Source organism: Sorex fumeus, unplaced genomic scaffold (assembly GCF_029834395.1).
Source record: "Sorex fumeus unplaced genomic scaffold, SorFum_2.1 ptg000003l, whole genome shotgun sequence".
Taxonomy (NCBI): Eukaryota; Metazoa; Chordata; class Mammalia; order Eulipotyphla; family Soricidae; genus Sorex; species Sorex fumeus.
In genome coordinates, this window is record NW_026606060.1 from 3,453,432 (window position 1) to 3,479,446 (window position 26,015).

At 40.6% G+C, this 26,015-nt stretch overlaps 1 protein-coding gene across 1 annotated transcript in view; it reads right to left on the minus strand.

Annotated features, from left to right (window-relative positions):
- FOXN2 (forkhead box N2) overlaps positions 1–26,015 on the minus strand; it is a 50,423-nt gene that overhangs the window by 19,713 nt on the left and 4,695 nt on the right. The window contains exon 2 of the mRNA XM_056117657.1: positions 1,750–2,300. Coding sequence (XP_055973632.1) covers positions 1,750–2,286 — 537 coding nt within the window. The 5' untranslated portion in view covers positions 2,287–2,300. The remainder of the gene's footprint in view (positions 1–1,749; positions 2,301–26,015) is intronic.

Below are 26,015 nucleotides of genomic sequence, written 5' to 3' on the forward strand. Positions count from 1 at the left end.
CTCCTCCATGAACTGCCTATTCAAATTCTTGTCCATTTTTCTTTTAGGTTTTCATCTCACATTAAATCGTACAAGTTTCTTTTCTTCCCCCCCCCCCCCCCCCGCCCCCTTTCTTGTCTTTTCTTTCTTTTGGTTTCTGAAGCACATCCAGCTTAGACAAGACTAAGGGCTTAGTCTTGTCTGTTCACTCAGGAATTACTCCAGGATGGGCTTAGGGACCAAAACAGATACCTGGGTTGGCTGCATGCAAGGCATGTGCCCAACCTGCTGTAGTAATGGGGCAGCCCCTATAGAAGTTTCTGACAGTGGCATGCTTCTGATTGTAAACACCTCTTCAAGTATACAGCTAATGATACAACCTTAAAAACAGCCATGACAAAAATATTTATACCATGAAATTCTGTAAAAATGTATATCCTCTCCCCATCCAATTGTTAAAAATTTATCAACATATAGCTGCTTATGTATTTTGGATCCTAATCCTTTGGTTGTTGCTTGTGTTGAGAGCTTTTGTCATTTTCACCTCTCTGTGGTACTCTACACTGTTGTTTTTTTACATTTAATCTCACTCTCCTTGGCTTCCATTCCACTTTCCCTAGATAGCTCCATTCAAAACGCACGTTGGTTTCTTCTAAACTTAATGCTTTATACCCACTGCAACACCTCTATTCCTGTGTCATGTTTCTAAACACCTAGTAGACACTACCCTTCCCTTGTCTCACCTTATATCTAAACACTAAAAGACTAAAACTCTGTATTAAAAAGGACAGATTAAAAAAAAAATCCCAAAACTTCTAGTCATTTGAAAGTAAAGTTTGACTTGGGTTAAGGGAATCTGTTTCCAAGATGACTTCCTCATATTGCTGTTAGCTGGGGCTTCGTTTTCTTGTCACATAATCTCCTCACAGAGCAGCTATAGTGTCCATGATGTGGGAGCTGATGTTCAGGGAGATGTATTTATCCAAGAGCCCAAGATGGATGCCATAATATCTTTAGGCCCAAATAGTTTCTACGACAGCCTTTTGTACTTACAAGTCAGTCGTATTTAGTATTGGAAAGGACTCTACATTCCAATGATAAGGCAGAGACCGCCAGACTGAATTTATATTGATATAATAATAAATATGGAAACAAAGGCTAGAAAACTGAGGCACTGAAAAGTAAATTCTAGGTGGACCGATAGTACAGTGGCTAAGGCATTTGCCTTGCACAGTACCAAACCTGCGTTTGAATCCTGGCATCCCATTTGGTCCCATAAGCACCACCAGAAGTAATTTCTGAACTAAGAGCCAAGTGTGGCCTCAAAACAAACAAGCCAACAAACAAACAAAATAAGTAAATAAAATAATGTACCTATAGTAGATTTAACATAATTGTTTGACTTATATGAATGTTTTGAAATTTAGGGAGCCTGAGGATAGTGGAGCGGTAGAAGGCTGGCTTAGCAGGCATGCAGTCCATGTCTGATCCCTGGAACCACTTCACATGCCGAGAGCAATGTCCTACAAACAAGTGTGCTGTCTTTATCCTCATCCAGGACAAGTGAAATATTTAGGCACTGCAGCCAAGTGTTTAAGCTAAGTCATCACAAAAACAGACCAAACGGGGAAAAATCGAAAAGTCAATAAATGTAATTGAATTTAAGTTTAAGTAGTGACATGATTATATTTTGTCTTCGTTCGATTTCCCTGTATTTTAAAATCTCCGTATTAATTCTCTCCAAACACAACAATGTCCACAAGTACTGACCTTGCCATGGCTTCTTTCCACTTTCTGAAAACATTTATTCAGGGAAAGATTATGTCGAACAGAATTCTTCCAGCCTGTTGGTGCAGTAGCAAAATATGGGAAGCGGTCCAAAATCCAGCTATAAATTTCTTTGACAGGTAAACACTTATTTGGCGAGTGTTCGATAGCCATATAAATGAGAAGACTAAAGGAGTATGGGGGCTTTGAAGTTGCTGACTTTTTCTCTGGATTTTGGTAGCAAGACGGTCCAAAGGGTGGCACATCATCTCCTTCTATGTCGTACAATGGACTAACGATCGGAAGGCCTTTACTGCCAAAGCTGAAGTTTGTTAGGAGATTAGTACTTTCATGAAGCCAGTTCAAGTTTGTGAGTTCATCGTCTGCTGACTCACTGTCCACTAGAGTGGCCTTTGGTCTGGCAGCATCAACAGCTTTAGGCAAGCTTCCTATTTTGTAAACCTGGCTTAATCCCGCAACTTTTTCAGCTCCTGGAGTTTCAGCTCTCTTTTCTGGAGTCATTCCAATTACTGGACCCATTTACTCTTACAGTTCTGTAACAAAAGAAACAATTATTAATGAGATATTCATTAAGCTCATGAAAAAGAAAATATGTACTTAATTATCTCTAAACCAGAGGAATTTTGCAACCATTTTATATTTTATGGGTAATATTTGTGTAACAAAGACATTAAAAGTTATAATAAGGGATAGAACTTACATTATTTGAAGAAATGGTGGTAAAGTAAGTACAACCATAAAAGTATAAAAACCATAATATAGGTAACATTAACAAAATTGTTAACAAAAAACGTTAACAAGAAATGTTTTGAATATTAGCCCTTGGTAACTCCCCAGTAATTGCCATTATTAAAAAATATTAAAAATCTACTATTTCTTAAAATTATAAAACTATAAACGGCATTTTAAGGACCTAATTTTGCTAGAGTAGTCACACATGTAGCTTAGTGCTGTTTAAAATATTTAATTTTTAAAATTTCACTTTTTAGCCTATGGGTTATGTCAGACAGTTCTCAGAGCTTAGCCCGTGTGCTGCTTGCGCCCACTCGGCCAAGCACATGTGGCGGCTGAGCACGTGTGTCGCCCGCATCTCCCCTCTTGAGATGTGCACTTGCATGCTTTCGTGTGTAATGCTGGAATGCGTGTAGGGGCTCTCTCTGTCCTTGAGAAGCCCGCGTTCTCTCTTGAGTACATTACTCTCTCTCTCACTCTCTGCCCCCCTCCACACTTTAAAAACTCTCCAAATAAAATCTATTTATTTAAAAAAAAAGTTCTCAGGGCTTACTTACTGCTAGCTCTGTGCTCAGGGATCACTGCTGGCACTGCATGTTTTGCTGGGAAAGTGAAGGGCCAGCAGGATGGAAGGCGAGCACCCTACCTCCCATACTATCTCCCTGGTCCACCTGGACTTTTTAAATATTTCTCACAGTAATATTAATGTGATGATTCATAATTACTATTGACTAATATTAAGTACTACTAATAATTCTTTACAACTTCAGTCTTTTTAACTCAACATTTCTTTAATTTAATTTTTATTAGTGAGATACCATGAGGTACCGATGTCGATTTACAAGCATCTGTGCTTAGGTTTCAGTTACACCCATTCTCCACCACCAACGATCCCATTAACCCTCCCACTCCCCCACCCCATCCCGCCTCTTTGGCTCTCTTTCCTTTACGGTGTTGTGGTTCGCAATAGAGGTATTGCAACTCAACATTTTGCATCATCTTATCAAGTGCCGACACTGACAGGCCAACATTCTCTTGGTCTGAAGTGTCACTATATTTTCAAGATTAAGGGGCAAAACATTTTCTAAACAATCCTGCTATTTGAAACTCTATTTTCTCAAAGAACTTTTGCTGTTTAAATACACTTCAATTCGTGAAACTTATTAGGGGGGACAACTCACCAAAATTAAAGTGGTAACTGATTTGCGATTCTTCTTTAACGCCTCACTAAAGATCTAATTTCTAAACTAAGTGAAAGTCCTCAGCCTGCTTATGTTCATATAACCAAAACAAGAGAAATGCTACTTGGACTGGAGTGACAGTACAGTGAGTAGGGTGTTTGCTTGCACACACAGCTCACCTGGGTTTGATCCACAGCACCATATACAGTCCCTTGAGCAACACCAGGTGTGGCCCAAAAGACAAACAGAAGTACTACCAGAATTTTATTTCACTGAGACCTATCTTGTGGGTTACTCAAGAATTAAGGAAAGAACCAAGGAGACAATCGAGGGATTAAGGCTCTTGCTTTGCATGAGACGGACTCCTTTGCTCAGGAGTCCTGCAGATGATACTGTCTATGGTCCCCCTGGCACCATCAGGATGACCCCTGATACAGGATTAAGTTCTGAGTACTGTTCAGTGTGGCCCCAAACCAAGCACCCCCTTCTCCAAAACAGAATTATGAAAACTGATTAATTTTAAACACATAAGAGTCTATCTAGATTCTGGTAGTCATTATTAAATGTAGTCTCAGAGTGATCAATTATCAGTAGTATTATCTAATATCTGGGTGTATCAGAGGGTAGCCATTTGTGCTAAATATTACGTACTGTATCTCAGCTAACTATCAATTAAGCCACAAAGTAGGCATCATTATCAAGCTGATTTTATAGATAAGGGAAATGATTCAGAGAGGCTAAGTATCTATTTGAGATTATCTAGCTAGTTACTGGAAACACCAGGTATTAAACCCACACAAAATGACTTCAGAACCAAGATTCTACCCACTATGGTAAGCTGAGAACAGAATATAAACATCACTTATGAATACTAACAAGCCAACCTTATTCTAAAATTTTTCCTCCAAAAACTAGAAACTGAGCTTCCATCAGACCCAACAATACCACTTTTGGGAATATATCCTGGGGATGCAAAAAAGAACGGTAGAAATGACATTTGTACTTGTGTGTTCACTGCAGCACTGTTCACAGTAGCCAGAATCTGGAAACAACCTGAGTGGCCGAGAATAGATGACTGGTTAAAGAAACTTTGGTACATCTACACAATGGAATACTATGCAGCTATTAGGAAGGATGAAGTCATGAAATTTGTTTGTAAGTGATGGACATAGTATCATGCTGAGCGAAATGAGTCTGAAAGAGAGGGACACACATAGAATGACTGCACTCATTTACGGCAAATAAAATAACATCATATGAGACTTAACACCCACAGAGAGTAGAGGCAAGTATCAGGAGGATTGCTCTGCAGTCTGGAAGTCATGTTCTGGGGTAGAAGGCAGTTGGGATGGAGAAGGGATCACTAAGTCAAAGATGGTGGAAGGATTGCTTGGTATGAGCGATGTGTGCTGAAAGCAGAAAGAGGACCAAACATGATAGCTCTCAATATCTGTATTGCAAACCGTGATGCCCAAAAGTAGAGAGTAAGAAGGAAGGTGCCTGCTGGAGAGGTAGGAGGTGGGGTGGGATGTGGTGGGGGTGGCGGAAGGGATACTGGGAACACTTGTGGTGGGAAATGCGCATTGGTGGCAGGATAGATGTTGGTCATTGTATGAGTGAAACTCGATCATGAAAGCTTTGTAACTGTATCATGGTGATTCAATAAAAGAGTAAAACTTTTTTAAAAGTAAGGAGAGGAACTGAACAGATACTTCCTCAAAGAAGACATTTTTTAGAAGTAGCTACTATTTTTAGATAATGTAGATCATGACCATGGCAGTATATGAGCACCAAGAGGAATTTCTGAGTGCAGAGCCAGGAGTAGCCCCTGTGCATCGCTGGCTGTGACCAAAAAAAAAAAAAAAAAAAAAAAAAGGTATCCATTTTTTTCTTAGCTGTGCTGTTCATTGATTTTCAAAACTACGTTAACATAGATCTATAAAACAGTATATGATGCTCATGCTTGTTAAAGAGAGAACTACTCTAGGACAAGAAAAATAAAATACTGGAGTTCTCAGATCATATTCCAAAAAGACCAGCATACTTTTGCAGAGGTCCATAAAAATGCTGGTCTCAGAGGAAATGTTCGCAACTAAATATGGAAAGGAACACTACAGCACAGGATTTTCAGTATTATCACAAACACAGCATGTTTCATTAGAGTCGCAGAGGTGCTGTACTGCGTTATCCTCATCCCTTCACCACCATCACCAAAAAATCTGATTAAAACCACGTATTCTAGGACTAATTAATATATTAAGCATTTCACAACTTTTAATCACAGAAAACCAAACTACACTGAGTATATTCTATGACACTGAGTATAGTCTATGAATTTCTTATCCCCAAATTTGTTTACATTACTCTAACAGCAATTCATTTTCACAGATAATTGATATTTCATTTTATGAATATATCATCGTTTGCTGTATTCTTAAGGACTGCTTATCTTTGGGCTATAAATATTAGTACTATTACAGATATCTTTGTTCATATTCTCTGCAGTACAACTGCCAAAACTGATGCACGGAATAAGCATCCAAAAGCAGAATACACACAAAAAGCAGAATTATTAAATCACATATTTTTAAAATTTTTAATTGATAACAATAAATTGCTACCAGCTATATTACTCTATGTACTTATTAAAAAGTTTTCCAACCTGATGAGTATTTAGTCATTTGTATCTCCTTGTATTGTATCTCCCTGTGGTTCAATTTAATTTTCCTCTTCTAGTGTCAGTTGAAGACATTTGTACTGTTTGGATGCTAATCTTTATATGTGATTCAAATATCTTTAGTAGATGGCTTGTCTTGTTGGTGTTTATTAGTTGTCTGTAAATGAAAAGGTTCATTTTAATATGGTAGAATTTGTTAACCCTTTCCTTATGGTCTGTAGTTTGCTTCTCATTAAGGAATTTCTTCCCTATACTAAATTTATAAAACTTTTATCCCATATGTATCTATAATGTTTTATAGTTCTTACCTTTCACATGCAAAAGTCTACAATTCTTAAAAACAAGTACTTTAAAATTTAGTTTCATTTCAATATATAATTAACTCAGTATCATTTACTGAAATCATCCTTCCTGTGTGTCAATCCATCCGTCACTGGCCCTTAGAACACATTCTTATCAAGCATGCCAAGACTGGAAGGCCTTTACCTTTTGAGAGTCACACTGGCTACAGTATAATTTGAGAGATTATTATTTCCTCCCAGACAAAGAACAGCCCAAGTTCTATGACCATCTTTTCCCTTTCATTTGGGAGCTATTAAATATGATTTTTTCTTATTGATTTCTAACTTAAATTGATATGCAGACAATATACATGTATATATATAATGTCTTGACTATATTCAAGCCCTAACAAAACATTTAGAAACAGACCTAGACAGCAAAATGCCAGCCAAAATAACCAATATACAAAAACATATCATTTAAAAGTTTTAATTTGTTTTTTCGGCCAAACCCAGAATTCTCACTACTCCTGGCTCTGCAATCAGAAATTACTCCTGGCAGGGCTTTGGGAACCATACGGTGTGCCGAGGGATCAAGCCTGAGTCGCCATGTGCAAGGAAAGTGCCCTACCTGCTACGCTACTGTCTGGCCCCCATGGTGTGTATGAGATATAAGAAATATCTTAAACACGATTCAAAATTGTTTAAAAATAATTCAAGTAATATCTAAAAATCAGCAAAGGAGGTTAAAGATTCCTTCCAGTGAAATTCCTATCAAAAATGCTGTCACCATTAAAAGAAACGAGACATAAAAATGGGAAAATATGCCATGCTCATGGATTGGAAGAATTAATACTGTTAAAATGATCATCCCACCCAAAATATTAAACCTATTTTTATCAAAATCCCAAAGACCTCCAGGACCAGCGACCACCATGCTGAGACCATCTTATTATGACATCTTATTATCTCATTCCTGCTTTGGACAAACTGGCAGGCTACCCACACGGCAGAGTCTGGCAAACTCCCTGTGTCGTACCCAATATGCCAAATACCAGTAACAATGATGGGTCTCATTCTCCTAAAGAGCCTTGAATGTAGCACTTTCTTAAAAATCTCAGGGCTAGGATGAAGGAGACGTTACTGGGGCCTGCTCGACGAATAACAGGATGGTCGTGATTCGTGATTTTTAAAAGGCATAGAATAAATGCTGCTAAATTTTATACGGAACCATAAAATTCCCCGTATAGTCAAAGCAATTCTGATAATAAAAGATGGGAGGCTGTGTTTCCTGACTGAACTGTGAAGCTGTATGGAGAGACCGTACAGAGATACCTGTGTGTAGCCTATTGTATCCCTGGGGTTGTGTGTTTGTTCCTTTGAAAATTAAGAGTGAGAAGCACGGCAGATGTGAGTTTTAAAAAGATCTGATCCAAGACTGTGTAAGTGAAGACCAAGACACTGGAGTCAGGAGAGGCACCTAAAGGCAGACGAGAAAGAAATGGATCCTGTTCTACAGCAGAAGACGGCACCCGTGGGAAAGCAGCTGACCACACCATCCAAGTGACAGAGAAGATCGCCAGTCTGGAGCACTACCGAAACAAGCGCCTCCACTCTACCTGACGGCACACGATGAACGGAATCAACTGGAAGAATGTGTGGATGTCCTGTGAGTAACTCTGGGCCTGCAGGGGCCCTGGGATCTTTGCGCAGAGGTGGAGAAACTTGCCTTGGACCACAACCTGAAGCAGAACGCACGAGTGGCGATGCCTGGAACCTCAGCGGCCCCCCATCCGAGTCTCCCGTCATGCAGCCACGGCTGCACAGCCACTGCAAGCAGCAGGAAGCCGGACACGCAGCAGAGAGCAACCTTCAACCCCATCTGGGAAGGCCGCTTGTCCGAGCAGGAGCGGAGGCACTGAATGCAGCCGCGTGCCTCTGAGCAAAGACAAGAGCGGACTGAGAAACGGGAGGAGGAGAGTGAAGGGGACACAGCCTGCGAAGTGACCGATAGCCTAATGGGAAAGAACTGTTACCTCTGTCCGGTCTTTGTTACATGGTGAACGCATAATCCCCATCTCAAAATTCCTTTCTTTCTTTCAGTTCCTGAAGGTTTTGGATTCAGAAGGAGACGTGACTCAGGTTATACGTCTGACACTGTCACTGCGAGATCCCTCCCTCTCCTACCCAAATTTCCACCCTTATCCTTGTCTGAGCTGAAGGAAGAGCAGAAGGCCCAGATACGATTCTGTCTCTTGCACCTGAGTCCTGGGGCATAAGTCTGGCGGCTCTTGAGGCCCTTACTTTGTGGCCCCTGCCTGCACTTCTGCCTTGCTCTGAAAGGGGAATGAATGGTTTCTTGCTGAGCGTCCCAACAGGCTTGGTGCACGTCACACCTGGATCTTATCCTCAAGGCCGGGAGGGAGCTCGGCCAAGCCCTCCTTTTCATATTTATTTGGGAGCCCTGGCTGTTACAGTCCGCCTGTCAGACAAACTACCCTCAGACCAGGCTGTATGTCCAGAGACCAGGAGGTCTGTGGGCTATTTCTCAAGGTAACAGTAGTTTTCTGCAGGAGAGCCCAGTCCTGGTTAAAGTTCAGAGGGAAAGATGAAGGGAAGGAGAGAGGGAGGAGGTGAGCGGGGAGAGGAGGGAGAGAACTGGGGAGGCCGTGGAACTGATGGTCCCTGAGCACAGCCAGCTCCAGGAGCACCAGTGGGTAAGTCCCCAAACCAAAATAATCAGACACCTACAGCCTGCCGCCGCCACCATGGAAGCTGATCTACCAGCCCTGCTCCAGAGACTCCTAATTAGATCTTGAAAGAGGTCAACTAGCTGCAAACATTTCTCAGATACACAGGTCCCAGGCTGTGACCTCTGGGGTGATCTCAGGAGGTCAAGTTCCCACCCTGTCAAAACCCCTGCAGCCACACTCACACCCCAAGAGCTGCCACCATGCCCACAGCTGGACTCAACCAACTCACAACTGAGCTCCAGAGATGCCAAATTGCCAAAAATTTCAAGTACGTAAGAGGCTGTAAACTCCAGGCCATCTCAGATTTGGGGCAGGTGACACCCCCCCCCCCCCGTACTTCTGGAAGCCCCAGTGGCACACCCACATCCCACACCGCTGCATGTAAGCTCACTGCCCACTTAGCTATGACTGCCACTCCAAATTCTACAATACTAGTATCTCAGTCATACCACACCATATTGAGTGGGAATGTACGGTAAAAGCTAAGTTCAATACACAAAAACAGTTGTATGTGGAAGGTTCAACGAGCAACGACAGCTTAGTAAAACCTCATGCAGGATTTAATGCCCCCATGGTGACATACAACAATTTTCACAAAACTGTTTTTTTTTACTGTAGTATATTTTGGTAGCCATTTAGTAGTAAGAGGCAATATAAAATAAATTATTTTGGGCCTGCTACAGGGACAGGCGAAGGGAGAGGCTGGGAAAATGGAGACAATGGTGAAGGAATGTGACAGTGGTGGTGGGACTGATGTTGGAATATTGAATGCCTGTACCAAACGTAATCACAAACAACTTTGTAAACTAAAAGTGGGGAAAATAATCATAGTAAAAACAATAATAATCATTACTTTGGCACTTAGGCACAAAGAGGCGTGGACTTAGATTCAGGCGAGGGCCTACGATCCTGCAGTGGTAGTATAGACCAAACATAGTCCAGTACCACTCTGTTTTGATAGTATTTCCCATCCTTCCATTCTTGCCTCATAGGGCCTGCACTCGGCGATCTCCGTTCATGTAAGTCACTGGCCTGCCCGCTTTTCTGTGGATTATTCAGGTGGCTTTCTCTCCCCCCACCAAAAGAGACTAGGTGAAGCCAAAATGATGGTACAGAGGGGAGGGTGTCTGCCTTGCATATGGCTGACCTGGATTCAATCCCCAGCACCCTAAATGGTCCCCCAAGCACAGCCAGGGCTAATTCCTGAGCGCAAAGCCAGGAATAAACGCTGAGTATCACCAGGTATGACCCCAAAACCAAGAAAAATAAAGGCATTAGGCTCCAGGCCCTACAACTTCTCCCACCCCTCTGCACTCCTCAAACCGTGTCTTTCCCAACACATAAACACACACACACCAGAAAAATTACAGCACATCTCCCTGACACACAACAAAGCTAAATTTTCAGATATGCCAAAAACAGTAACAAGTCTCACAATTTGTTGTGATACTTTACTGGTGCCCACTCGAGCAAATGGATGAACGACAGGAGGACAGTGCTACAGTGACAGTCTTAAACTGAAGGGAGAGGGACGAGGTTGACTGATGCAACAAGTATTAGCTCTAGGTTTTTTTTTTTTTAGATTTTTATTAGTGAAACACCATGAGGTACAGTTGTAGATTTACAAATTTTTGTGCTTGGGTTTCAGTTATACATTGATTGAATACCCATCCCTTCACCAGTGCCCATTCTCCACCACCACGGATCCCAGTATCCCCCTCCCCACTCCCCCCCTCCCCCGACCGCCCCGTCCCACCCTGCCTCTGTGGAGGGCATTCCCTTTTGTTCTCTCTTATTGGATGTTGTGGTTTGCAAAAGAGGCAACGGATGACAATCATGTTTGGTCTATAGTCTACTTTCAGCACGCTTGTCCCATCCTGGGAGGATCTTCCCAACACCTTTATTTGGTGTTCCCTTCTTATCTGAGCTGCCTTTTCCCCTAGCATGTGTGGCTGGCCTCCAAGCCATGGAGTAAACCTCCTGGTACTCATCTCAGCTATTCTTGGGTGTTAGTCTCCTATTTTGTTACTTTATGTTTCCCACATGAATGCTATCTTTCTATGTCTGTCCCTCTCTTTCTGACTCATTTCGCTTAGCATACTTTCCATGTAGTGCCACTTGTATATAAATTTCATGACTTCATCTTTTCTAACAGCTACATAATACTCCACTGTATAGATGTACCAAAGTTTCTTTAACCAGTCATCTGTTCTTGGGCATTCAGGTTTTTTCCAGATTCTAATTAGCTTTAGGTCTTAATCCCTGACAAGGGTTATGAAAGATATTGTCCCTTTCTTAGTAGTATTTTAAACTCCATAGTGTCTATGTGTTCATAACATGAAACATTTCTACTTTTTGAAAAGTGAGTGTGATGTCTATCAAAATAAACATTTGATTTCTGGTGTAAGAAAAATAAGATTAAAGCTATAGTAAATCAAAACAGAGTGGTACTGGACTAAAAGCAAACTATGAGACAAATGAAACAAATGAAAAACTAGAAGTAAATCCTCATATACTGACAGTTAATTTACGACCAAGACAAATGGGAGCAAATTTATGACAACAAAGGCAAGAGCATAAAGTGGAGGAAGGAAAACCTCTTCAACAAACGGTGCTTGAAAAAACTGGTTAATCACTTGCAAAAAGAAAATAAAATTTGGATCAACACCAAATACCATACACAAAAGTGAACTCAAAATGGATTATAGACCTGAATTCATAAAATATACCATGGAAAAACAGGAAGAATTCTCCATAATAAAGTCTTCACAGGGATCCTCAATGATTCAACTACACAAAGAGAAAGCAAAAAAAGAAAACAAATGGGACTACATCAAACTAAAACGCTGCACTGTGAAAGAAACTGGCTGGAAAATAAAAATACCAGATGAGAAATATATGCATACCATGATAAAGAGCTAATAGTTAAGAAATAGCACTTAGAAAACTTCATCAGAAAAATGGGGAGAAGAGCTAAACAGACACTTCCTCAAGAAAACATGGAAGGGGGCTGGAGCAATAGCACAGTGGGTAGGGTGTTTGCCTTGCGCGCAGCCGACCTAGGTTCGATTCCCAGCATCCCACATGGTCCCCTGAGCACCGCCAGGAGTTAAGTCCTGAGTGCATGAACAAGGAGTAACTCCTGTGCATCGCCGGGTGTGACCCAAAAAGAAAAGAAAAAACATGGAGGGGTGCTAGAGCGATAGTGCAGCGGGTAGGGCGTTTGCTTTGCATGCAGCCAACCTGGGTTAAATTCCCAGCATCCCATATGGTCCCCCGAGCACTGCCATGAGTGATTCCTGAGTGCAAAGCCAGGAGTAACCCTTGAGCATTGCCAGGTATGACCCCAAAAAGCAAAAAAAAAAAAAAAACAAAAAAAAAAACAAAAAAAAAACCATATGGATTGCTAATAGGCATTAAAAAAAAAAAGGGTTTGTGAAGTCTGCCTTGCAGTGTGTGTCGCAATTTCAAAGCCCTGGTGACCCACATGCATCGAGAGTGATTCTGGCAGTTTGGCTGTCTGATTCCTGGCACCATGAGCAACTTTCAGCGGCAGCAGTCAGGTTGTGTAAGCAACACAAAAAGAATGGGAACTAAGCAATGTGGAGGACCACAGCTGAGAAGTGTGACTCCTGGGCAGCACATGTGAGCACCCATCAAAGCCCTGCAGAAGCACAAACATGACTTGTGTGCCAGAGTAACTAAAATTTAACTTTCAGTGAGCACTGCAGCTTGTATGCAAGCTCGATGTCTTATGTGCAAAATTCCTTGCGAGTACCGCATTAGTCTAAATATGGTGCACCACAGCCAGGCATGTGTATAATCTCTGGTCACTGCAACAGCATCAACAACATGGAAGGGAGAGGTAAGAAGAGAATTACACATAAAAAACAAAACAAAACAGACAAGTGGTTAAAGAAACTGGTACATCTACGCAATGGAATACTACGCAGCTATTAGGAAAGATGAAGTCATGAAATATGCTTATAAGTGGATGGTCATGGAAAGTATCATGCTGAGTGAAATGAGCCAGAAAGTGAAGGACAGACATAGAATGACTGCACTCATTTGTGCAATATGAAATAATATGAGACTGACACCCAGGGACATTAGACACAAGGAAGATTGCTCCATGGTTGGAAGCCTGCCTCATGAACTGGGAGAGAAGGCAGCTGGAATAGAGAAGGGATCACTAAGTCAATGAAGGAGGGATTGTTTGGGATGGAAGATGTGTGCTGAAAATAGGACCAAACATGATAGCCTCTCCGTATCTGCATTGTAAACCATAATGACCCAAAGTGAAGAGAATATTGGGGAAATTATCTGCCACAGAGGCAGGGGAAGGGACGGGATGGGTGTGGGGGGGAATACTGGGGACATCGGTGGTAGAAAATGTGCATTGGTGGAGGGATGGGTGTTCGATCATTTTATGACTGAAACTCAAACATGAAAGCTTTTTAACTATTTCACGGTGATTCAATAAAAAAAGTTCATGAAAAGCATTTTAAAAAACAAAAATTTCATTTAAAAAAGTGCTTATCATTAATAATTATTAGGGAAACAAATCAAAACGACCACGAACTATCACCTCGCTCCAGTGCAAATCATCTATACCAAAAAGGCTAGAAAAACCCAGAACGAGTAGGGATGTGGTAAAGAACTGAACTTTCACCCACTGGTAGTGGGATAGTCAATCATTCAAGTTACTGCTCCACGTTTCAAGGTCGCATGATGCTCTTCTTGAGGAAAAGCACAGCAGCTTAGAATACCTGCCCTGCAAGTGTACAGGCACAAGTTCAAATCCCAAGACCCACATGCACCAAGCTCAGCTGTGATCCTTGAAGCTGCGAGCGATTTGCAGTCACACTGCAGTAGATAAGCACCACAAAAGAACATGTATGAGCACCAGAGCCAGCAAGCATGACACATACCTAAGGTAAACACATAACCTAAGCACTGTCTAAGCCGCAGGAACAATGTAAGTGGAGTGCCTCAACCAAGAATGAGCCACATGTGTGCCCGCACAACTAAAGGAATGCAAGGCAGAGCGAGCACCTCAGCCAAGCGTGCAAGGGCCAGCACCCGAAGTGCAAGCACCAGCAAGCACCAGAGCCCGGCTTGTGTGCAATCTCTGGCCAGAGCACCAGCACCAGCACCAATGAAGGGAAGGGGGATGGGTGAATAAAAGTGGCAGAACACAATGTAAACATCATGTCAAGTATTTCAGAATCACTGTCACTGTCACTGTCCTCCCGTTGTTCATCGATTTTCTCGAGCGGGCCCAGTAACGTCTCCACCGTGAGACTTGTTGTTACTGTGTTTGGCATGTTGAATACGTCACGGGGAGCTTGCCAGGCTCTGCCGTGCAGGCGAGATACTCTCGGTAGCTTGCCGGGTATTATTTGGAATTCAGAAGATCTGAAATTTATAAAGGGGATAGAATTTATAAAGGAGATAAAAGGCTGTATCAGAGATCTGAGGAAGATCTCTATAATAAACAGGTTTCTTCAGCAAGTGCACTCCACTAAGAGGACTTAAGAGGGTTCGGTGAAGACTACTGATAGAACTTAGGTCATGTTTTATCACTAAATGAGCCAAGAGAATTGGTGGTTTCCAAACTATTTTGGATTTCTAATTTGCTAAATTGGAAAGCCAGATAATTTATTAAATTTCACATATCACAGTAAGATCTGAAAATGGCTCATCTAAAATATATAGATTTAATGCATAAACATTTCCCCCAGATACCCAAGAGACTCCCTTCTTTGTCTTTTATGGTTTACTAGTGAGGATGCAAAATCATTTTCTAATAAGCAATACACATATTATTAATTCTAATATACAAGAAGTATCTAAATATGTAAGAAGTATCCAAAAGTATCAAAGAATATCTAAATGGATATAGGAATTTAAAATGCATCTCAAAGCTAATGAGTTACCTACACTGGATTACGAATACTTGTGAGTACAGCAATACAGAGAAAAGAGAGAGGAAGAAGTATAAAAGAGATACCATTCAGAATAACCTACCCTGGTTCTTTACTAAGAAACTTAAGAGAGACTTTGGGTTTCCTATTCTATTCACACTTCTGTTGTCACAGTTGTTAAGAGTCTACGGTGCTATTGTATACAATTAAAGTGAAAAGCTTCTTCCCTGAGTACATATTGATATATTAATACATGCCAAGAACAGAAACATAAGTCTGGTCTATTTTGAGCTGAAAAAGCGATTTCATTCCATATGAAAATCATAAAATTAAGATTCAAACAGTTCAGCTGCAGTTTGAGACAATGAGCTATGAAGAGATGTATCTGTTAGTTCAAACTGTGTGTCACTCAAGAGACTGTAAGAACTAGCAATTTAGAATTCTATTAGTACCTACTTTAATAAAATTGTTAATAAACTAAATGAGAATAAAACAAAGACAGAAGCTAAGAAGACAATGACACCAAATTGTTTAGCATCAATCTAGCATCAATCATTACTCCTGCTATTAATTTGTTAAAACTTACTAGTTTTTTCCTTGGGGGGCGGGGGGGTGGAAGCCCTTGAGCACTGCTCAAGGGCACCAGGACCACCTCCAGCTACACTATTAAAAAGTTTATGAATACTAAGTATAGGTTCCCCCTTATGACCCATGACTTCCACATGCCAGGCACTAAGTGAAATTAGGACTTCTGAGAAAAATGCTGCAAGAGCAGTTTCACCATTTTATCATGTTATTTCACTTCCGTATGGTTTCCATGTCAATTGTTGCTAATCATGCTACAAGACAGAACCTGCCTTTAATCTTTATAGTTTTAATAAGCTGAAGGAACTTACATAGACTTTCAAACTTTTAAATACCTGCTATTAATGACAACCCACCCTCAACCCACCCCATGGTCTAAATTTCTTTATTAACATACATACTTGATGACCAACTCACATGTACAAAGAATGTGTAAAAATTAAACAGGGGTCGGAGAGAGCAAGAGAGCTCAAAACGCATGAGGCATGGGACTCCATCTTTCCCATGGCATGATTCTCACCCACCTGGGGAGTAACGCCCAAGCAGAGCTGGGTGTAACCCCTGAGAACTGTTGGGTGTGGCCCCAAAACCAAAAGAGTTCACTTCTTTGAAATTAAAAAAAAAAAGTAGTGGCAAATAAAATCAAAATACAATAGGAATATAAACATCTACTTATGATTACATTCGTGTTTGACCAAATCGGAACCTACTATGCTATTACAGAATTTAGTCACATTGAAATAACAACTTCTCTACTTTCAAGGTATCACTCATATTGGAAATTCCAGCCCAGTACCTTTAAAATAGGGGTTCATAAAGACAAAGTGTAACAACAGTTCCCCAGTTAGACTCAGTTTAACAATTCACATGAATGCTTTTTAGTGTATCCGTTAGTGATATAAACTGTTAGCTAGTAGCACTGCACTGTCCTCCCATTGTTCATCGATTTGCTCAAGCAGGCACCAGTAATGTCTCCATTGTGAGAATACACCAGGGGGAGCTTGCCAGGCTCTGCCGTGTGGGCGTATTCGAAATTGTTAGCTAGTCACTGTCACTGTCCTCCCATTGTTCATCAATTCCCTCGAGTGGGCACCAGTAACGTCTCAACAGATTGTGAGACTTCTTGTTACTGTGTCTGGCATATCGAATACGTCACGGGGAGCTTGCCAGGCTCTGCCGTGCGGGCGAGATACTCTCGGTAGCTTTCCGGGCTCTCCAAGAGGGGCGGAGGAATCAAACCCGAGTCGGCCAGGTGCAAGGCAGACACCCTACCTGCTGTGCTATCACTCCAGCAAGCAGCAATAAAGGACTCAGATCAAACAATATTAGGACCTCAAATTGTGGCTCTGTGGAAGCATGCTTGCCTTGTATGTGTGAGAACCTGGGCCAACACTTGAACTGCACGCAGGGGCTCTGAAGATGAACAGAAAAGCCTATGCGTATATAAAAAAATTAGATTAACCTTGAACTATATGTATATAGGGCAGCATCTGACCTGCTTACTAATAAAGCTGTTTCTTACCATTTTCACCTTACTAATCTAGTTCTATTTAAAACAAGCCTCATAAACATTTCAATACCTGAATTCCTCAAGCAGATAACACAACTTTTGAGCCGTACTTAACCCATTTATAATTATCTTTTCAAACTTGATCTTGAAACATTTAGAAATTTCATTCTTGCTGACTTGCCCTTTTATTCCACACTCAAACCTTAATGTAATCGGTAAGTTATGTAATCTTACTTACAAATGTCAAAAGAGCAACCAGCACTGGTGAGATTGTTCAAAGGGCCGAAACAGGAGCCCCAGGTTCAATCCCTGGCACCACAATGTCCTCTGAGCACCATCAATGTCAACCACCACTCCATCTCCACCACATCCCGCAAAAAAAAAGGAACCAGAGAACACGCCAGAAAGTCACCACTAAAAACTTCTTTGAGATATATGAAATTTAAAGAAGCCATTAACTTAAATCAACAATGTTTTTTCTTTTTCTTTGGTGGGGGATGGGGAAGGGCATACCTGGCAAATGCTCAGGAGTTACTCCTGGCAATGTCTGGGGACTACATGGGATGTCAAAGATCGAACCTGGGTTCCAGTGTCCTACCTGCTATACTAGCTTTCCAGCCTATTTTGTACTATTATTATTATTATATTATTATTATTATAAAACTTCCCATGATATTTGGCCCGTGCAGTGCAGGCCTGAGTTTCTTTCTTCCAACTTTTTTGGGCCACGCCTGGTGGTGCTCATGGATCACTCCTGACAGGCTCAGGAAAGGGTGGGTGTAGATGGATGATCTAGGCTGGGAACCAGGTTGGTTGCACACAAGGCTTATCTGCTGTACTATCACTCTGGCCCCAAGTTATTTCCTTTTACTTCTTCCCATGCTCGAGATAAGTTCCAAGTCCTCTAAATGCAAGGCAAGCACTGACTGCTGAGCTATATTTCCTGATCCAAAAGTGAACCATTTTCATTAATTTAGCAAGATACCATTTCTCAAGACTAGAAGGCATGGCACCCTATTTCCTAAATTTATCAAACAAAATAGTGGCCTTATTGTAGTTAAGTGTAACATATAACATTTTAGCACTTTACAGATAGTGAGTACTTTCTAAAGCTTAAGTCCCACACTTAAATTTCTATTTCTTGTTAACTTATACATGAGCAGCCAAAATAAAGTGTAGAATTTTACTGAGCATACATTATATGAAAGGCAACTTGTAAGAAACCTAAGATTAAAATTTTAAAGCTATTTTATTAACTAAAACACCTGAAAACTTCAGCAATCCTGACATAATAAAATAAGGAAGAAACAATCTGTTCTATTGAAGAAACATTATTTTTATTAAGATTCTCCATTATAAATACTGTCCATCCCATAAAATCTAATCAGAGATTAGCAGGCCGATTCAAATCCTAAACTTACAGCACAAGTTTTATACTTGATTATAATGCTACATGATATTATGTATCCAGGACAACTGAAGCATTACGGTCCCTGAGGGATGAAACTACCATTTAGTCACAGATTTAGGTGGTACAGCATGCGATCCATTATTTCTAAGCAAATAAACAAAATGTGTGCAACTGCATTTTCTAGTCAAGGAAAAAAGTGGGGGTGGGGAAGAATACAGAAGGATTAAAGATCTGCCTCATAAAGAAACAGCCAATGGGGGTTAAAAACTATGATCTGTATACAATTATTTTGTTTTTATTGTTGTATATACTATAAAACAAACCATATTTGCCTCTGTCCACTAAACAAACATGATTATTTTCAGTATAGATAGCAAATACTTCTCTTCTTGCTAAACATGCCAAATACAAGTTCTACCATTCAGTCTGCCTTTTAGAGAGAAATTCTGAATTTCAAAACAGTACTGTGGAAGATTTAAATTGAGTAAAATTTCTCTTTCTCTGATAAAGAAAAATGGCCATTTTTAAACGTTTTAATCTAATCGAATTGAATGTGCTGGTGAGATAACATCCAATTAGAACGGCCACTTGGGATACAGACCACCTAAAGCTTGTGAGGTTTCGTTTACAGATCAATTTTACAGTAGTTAAACCTGAAGTGTTTCTGAAATCCGATCACCCCTCTTTCTCTTTACTCTCACAACTACTGTCTAATCACGGCAACATCATTTCTCATGTAGATTCTAGACCACTTCAGTGGTAAACTACACAAATGTAACCACTTAAAATTGTGTTCTGCATGATCATACACAACTCTGACAATACCTTCCTAAAGGGACACCCTGTGCCTCTCTATGCCACATCCTCTTAATGTGTTAATCCAGAGTGATGTTACAAAATGCAATTAGGTGAAGTCCAAAGTTCTTAATATGGTATACAAAACCCCGTGTAATATGACTATTCCCCAAAATTAAATGATCAGTAAGAAGATTTGGGGGCTATGAATAGATAATACGGGTATTTGCCTTTCATGTGGACAGCCCAGGAAGTCAGAGGTCACTCCTGAGCAGAGCTGGGTGTGGCACAACCATAGCCCCCTACCACCAAAAGATTATAGGAAGACAACAGCAACATTTTGATTCCTCATGAATCTTCACATAGAAACCGAGCTCTAAAACCAATAGAAAAACACTTACACTGGAAACCAACCAAGTCTTTACATAAACCCCAAATACAAAGGGCTGAAACTTGTTCCTATCAGTGTCAAGCAGCTCGGTTCCAGAGAGAACATAAGGAACAAGGAGCTAACTGATAATCAATGAAAAGCAGGAAGAGAAACCATGCCAACAGAAACTAAAGCTACTCCAAGTTATTAAGTTCAAGGGGTCTCCAAGTAAGGCTAAAGCCCCACAGCCATCTTTTTTCCTTGCCGCTCTTGAAACTGCTTCTATGAGAGATCAAAAAAATGCTGGGAATACAAACACAAGGAATAAACTGCGAAGTTAGACAAAGGAAAATGAAAGCACAGATGCAAGCAGAACAGAGCCAGGCGATCTCAGAAAGTCACCATTCCTTGCCTCAAAATAATGTTCAAAAATAAAAAACTATGAAACTGAACTTTTTTCCTTCTACTTGTTGCCCCACCCACACCCCTCCCCTCTCCCATTCAGGTTCTGGTGCCTTGGAACATCTGCTCTTCCCTTAAAATGTTTTGATGTATACCCCAAATGACATCATCCCGTATCGATCTCATCCTGTATCTATCTCTCACCTTTGACTAACTTCACTCAGCCAGATGCCCTATAGCTCCATCCATTTAGAGGACATTTTATCTTTTTTTTTAAGTTGATTTTTGGGCCACACCCAGCTATGCTCAGGTCTTACTCTTGGTTTCTGTGTTCAGGGGTGGGGGATCATATGTAGTGCCAATGATCAAACCTGCGTCTGCCACATGTAAGGCAAGCGCCTCATCAGCTATCCTACCTCTCTAGCCCCAATTTAGTCTTTCTATAAGCCAACAGTATTCTATTGTAGTTTCCGTATTTTGGTTATTAAGTGCTGTAATGAATACTGGTATACAAACGTCTTTCCAAAATGAGATTTTTTGACACTGGTATAGATGCCTAATAGTGGAACTGCTGGGTCATATGGAAGCTCGGTTCTTAGTTTTTTGAGAAGTACTCATAATTTTTTCCAAAGAGTTTGAAACAGTCAACATTCCTATCAATAACGGATGAGGGGGTTTCTGTTTGGTTTTTGCTCATCCACATCAGCTAATTGTTTTAGTTGGGGTTTGTTTGTTTTTGATGTGGACCAGACTCACTGTGTTGTTTTGGTTTGCATTTTCCTGATAGGTGATGGACAGCATTTTTTCATATACCCACTGGCCATCTGCAGGTCACCTTCAATTTTTTTTGTTTATGGGCCACATCTGGTGATGCTCAGGCGTCTTCCGGTTCTCTGCTCTGGTGCCCTGATGGGGCTCCGAGACCATATTTAGTGCCAGGGATCAAACCCCAGTCAGTCACGTACAAGATAAGTGCCCTACTGACCACAAGTTAAGTGCTCAACTGTTCTTTTTAAGGTTTTCTTTAAGGAAGTTTCTGTTCATCTTTTTGCTTTTGGATGAGGTTTTAATAGGTTGTTTCAAAACACCAGAGTAGCACTTCTTTTTTGAAGGTAGAGTGTTAATAATTGGGAAGAGCATGTGGCTTCTAGGGTGGCTGAAAAAATTCTTCTATATTTTTTCACAATTAACACATACCTTATAAGTACTTAGACAGAACAAGTTAAAACTAAATAAAAAATGTAGGTTCCTTATTATTCTAAAACTGCAAAGACTCATCTTTATGACCAACAAGCATGGTGGTCTTGAAAGGAAACATAATCAGGTACTGAAGAGATAGTGCAGGGGTTAAGGCATGCCTTGCATGACACCCAGTAAAACCCTGACACAGCATAAGGACCTCAGGAGTGATCTCTGAGTATTACCCGGTGCCGCCAGAAGCCCAAATAATATGATTAAATTCATTAATTTTCCAAGCCTGGGGCCTGAGCAGGTAGGGTTGCCTTGCAAATCAGTTAATCCCTGGCATCGTATATGGTCCCCTGCCCCTCGAGTGAACCTTGAGCAGAGCCAGAAGTAAACTTTGCACACCACTGTGTGGCCCAGACTTTTACAGACTTTTCCAAGCTAGGTATGGAGCTCTGTGGTCAAGTACTTGCTTTGCATGTGAGGCCTGGGTTCAATCCCTCTCCCAGCCCGCCCTCCACGCCCCTCCAATGTTTCCAGCATACATTATGTATGAGCAATTCACAGTAAGTAACACATACAACTGTAGCAGAAAGCTAGATGCTTCAAGAAAGGAACAAAGCACCGTGGGCTTGGAAGGAAAGGGAATCTCATATGCACTACTGCACTCAACTCTAACCAGACTGTTCTCATGGGCCTTCGATCCATACCTACCAATACTAGCAGAATTATCTTTCAATGACCAAAACCCCTCTTTTTAAATCTTTCACAATGTATAAAACAAGGCCAACCATTCAAATCTCTTACAAGTCCAGTGTATAACAAATGAGTAGTGAGGCTGGTGTAAGATAACAGAGAATAAAGGAGTTTGCCAGAAAGAGCACAGCTACTTGTAGTTTCAGTCAAGTACCACCAAGAATTACAGGAAAGCAGTGCTTCCATGGTATTTAATTTTCTGACACAACAGAATTCTAAATTTTCAAACAAAATGTACAATTATTTAAATATTGACTCAATGTACAATAAAATGTACGATTACTTAAATACACAACTCTACATAACGTTTGTAAAAGCTAGCATCTACAGAACTATTACAGAAATAGTTCTCACAAATATTCTAATAGCTGGCCCCTAAGTGTCCTCAAAAGTGACATTTGTCTTCCCAATAAGAGGAAAAGTAAACAACTTCTTTTCTTAGTCTTCTCAAAACTCTGGGCCCCCAGCATTACAATTAAGAGTGTGATGGGGCTGGAGTGTGAGTCTAGCTTGTAGGGCATTTGCATTTTATGTGTCTACCCAGGGTTTGGTCCCCGGCACAGGATATGGTCCTCCAAGCCCATCAAGTCTGATCCATAAGCAGAGCCAGGAGTAAGGCCCCCTAATTCTGTCCCCCCATTCCCCCACCCCACCCCCACACAAGTGTCTTGAGTACCACAGTCAAAAGATGCACTGAGTTTCACAGTGGACTGAGGTTCATAGTGGACTCCTGATGAGAATGTGTGTGAGCACCAGAGATCCCAAGTTTGCACCACACCAGAATATGGAAGAGCAGCACCCCTGGTAAAGGAGGTTGACACCTGTGAGCATAGATAGAAGCAAGCATTGTAACTGCAAAGCACCTCAACCATTCTACCAGCACCATCACCAAGGCAGCACCAAAACCAAGTGTGTCATTCAGTTGTCACAAAAATGAAGGTCATTATAGCAGCAGCAGCAGCAGCAGCAGCAGCAGCAGCAGCAGCAGCAGCAGTAGCAACATGAAAAGCAAAGGATGAGCAAGAAAGAGACAAAAAGTAACACTGACAGTCATCTCAATACTGTTTAACCTTTTCTGGTCTGCTACTGTTCTGTCACTATTTTATGTTGCATACATGTTAGTCAAATTTTAAATTCTTCATATTGATCCTACACTGAATAAGATATAACATATACTTACCTCCAGCATGAGGTTCTAAAAAACCCTGAAGCCAAGTAAAATTTTAAATTCTTGGTATGGTGATCTTAAAATTCCAAAAGAATTTCACATCACTCCAAGGTTCCTGAATATACTTTTTTACTCTTTAATGTTTTTAGATGTTTTCAAGAACAGTCAGAAGTTACCTCTCAAAGCCTTGTTCGAATTATTTTTTCTATTACGTTAATTCTTTAGCACCATACATAGAGTCCTACTACGGAATTTATTTGCTGCTTATGACTATTCATAACCATTTGCTGATCTTTCCATCACTGCCTCCAGACTATATATTATTCGACAAGAAGAAATGCATCTTGAGCTTCAGAGAGGAGGCTCAATGAGCAAGAGCACATGCCTGCACAGAGAAACTTCAGATTAGGTCCCAAGCAGCACACGGTCCCTGAGGACCACCAGGAGCAACCTCTACCCAACTCTGCTACAAGAGAGAAGAAAAGTACTATGTCAGGAGTAGCGTGGTCCCAAAAGCAGCCAAATATTTTGCGGTATAAAACTGGGGAGAGAATAATACTGAAGGGCAGAATTAGTTACAAGTGGTTAAAATAATAAGAGATACACGATATGCATATGTAAAACTGAAACAAAACAGTAACAACACCTTTATCACATAAAAAATAGGGAAATTTTTATTTGGGGGGTTTGGGTTGTACTTTATGGAAGGGAGGGGTCGTACCTGGCTGTGCTCAGGGTACCATTTGAGGTGCTAGGGATTGAACCCAGGTCAGATGCATGCAAGACAAGCTTCTTAATCAGTATACTAGCTCTCTGGTCCCATCAACTGTACTTTTTAACAAAGAAATGCTGACCACATTATACTACAGCATTTCTACCATCGTTTAAGAAATCGTGCATCAAAACAAAGCTTTGTAAGCAAAACATTCATTTTTATGCTCCAGTGCACCCTAACATTCAATACGCAAATATTTAAACAAATGAATATAGTTTTGAGTCAAGCAGACTCATCAACCACCAATTTATTTCTGCAATTCTTCACAAATGATTAGACCTCTTTGAGTAACCCATTTACTGAACTCACTGTAACAATGAGTAGCATTTCTGCAATAGAATAGACTTTTATAAATATTAATTTCTTTTCTCAATCTTATATTCATCACTTATTCTTTCTGGGAACATAAAAAGGAGCAAGCATATCATCAAGCCAATATCCCTTTTCAAACATATTTTAGAAAAAAATCTAATGAGATCACTGGAGCTGTGGTTTACATAAAGTTATATAACATTTATATAAAGTTAATCTAGATAACCTAAAAAACACTTAGGAAATCCTCACTCAACAAGACTCCTCACTCCATTAATAAAATCTGTTCTCCGGAAAGACTGATACTTAATAAAATTCCCTAGGAGTATTCCCAGTATTAGATGGTATCACCCTTACTTTCATTTCTAACTTCCCTTGGGCAGACAGATGGAAGATCACCTGACGTGTGGCCAACCCAGCACATGTCCCCCAAGCACCACCCGGTGTGATCCATGAGCAAAGAGCCAAAGAGCAGAGTCAGTCACAGCCCCCAAACCAAAATACAGAAACAAACTTCCCTCAAAAAAAGGTTTATCATAATGTTCAGGACATTCATTAATGCTCTGTGTTCCTCAACTTCATTTTCTTTCCCATATTCACAGCTTCTTAAAAAGGAAAGAGCTCAGGGTCTGTTCTTTACAAGTTTCAAAATTATTTCTCAAAAGTTAAAGTTTTTACATGGCAAAAATAGCAAAAACCTACACAAACACAATTTAAAAAAAGTAAAAATTCTTATAGTCTGAAATAAATGTTATGATAGGAAAATAACTAACAGCAACTAAAGTTTCCTGGGAATTTAACATGTGTGTCTATTGTTTCCAAGCATATATATTACATACGTATAGTATAAATACCAAAATAATTTTTCATGATCTATGCTGTTAGCAAAACAAGTTTATTTTTAAGATATTTAATATTTTAAATTATCTTCTAAATGGTTAAGAGATTTATTTGCCTTTTAGAACTTACAGACCTTAGTAGGTGAGGAGATAAATTCTATTTTACGTTTACATCAGCAGTTTCTAGAAGAGTAGAAATGACGTCTTTCTCACCACTATATTCCTAGCACTTAGTGGGAGAGACAGTACAGCAGGTAAGGTGCTTGCTCTGCACTCAACATGACAGACCTGGGTTTGATTCCCCTCACCACACACAGTTCCCAGACCTCAGGTTGCAGTGATCCCTGAAGCAGAGACAGGAATGAGATGTGCACACTGTTGTGGCCCCAAAACAAAACAAACAAAAAGAAAACTCAATAATGTATGCCCTTGGGGCTGGAGTGATAGTACAGCAGGTAGGGTATTTGCCTTGCATGCAGCGGACCCGGGTTCAATTCCACCATCCCACATGGTCCCCTGAGCACCACCAGGAGTAACTCCTGAGTGCAGAGCCAGGAGTAACCCCTGTGCATTGCCAGGTGTGACCCAA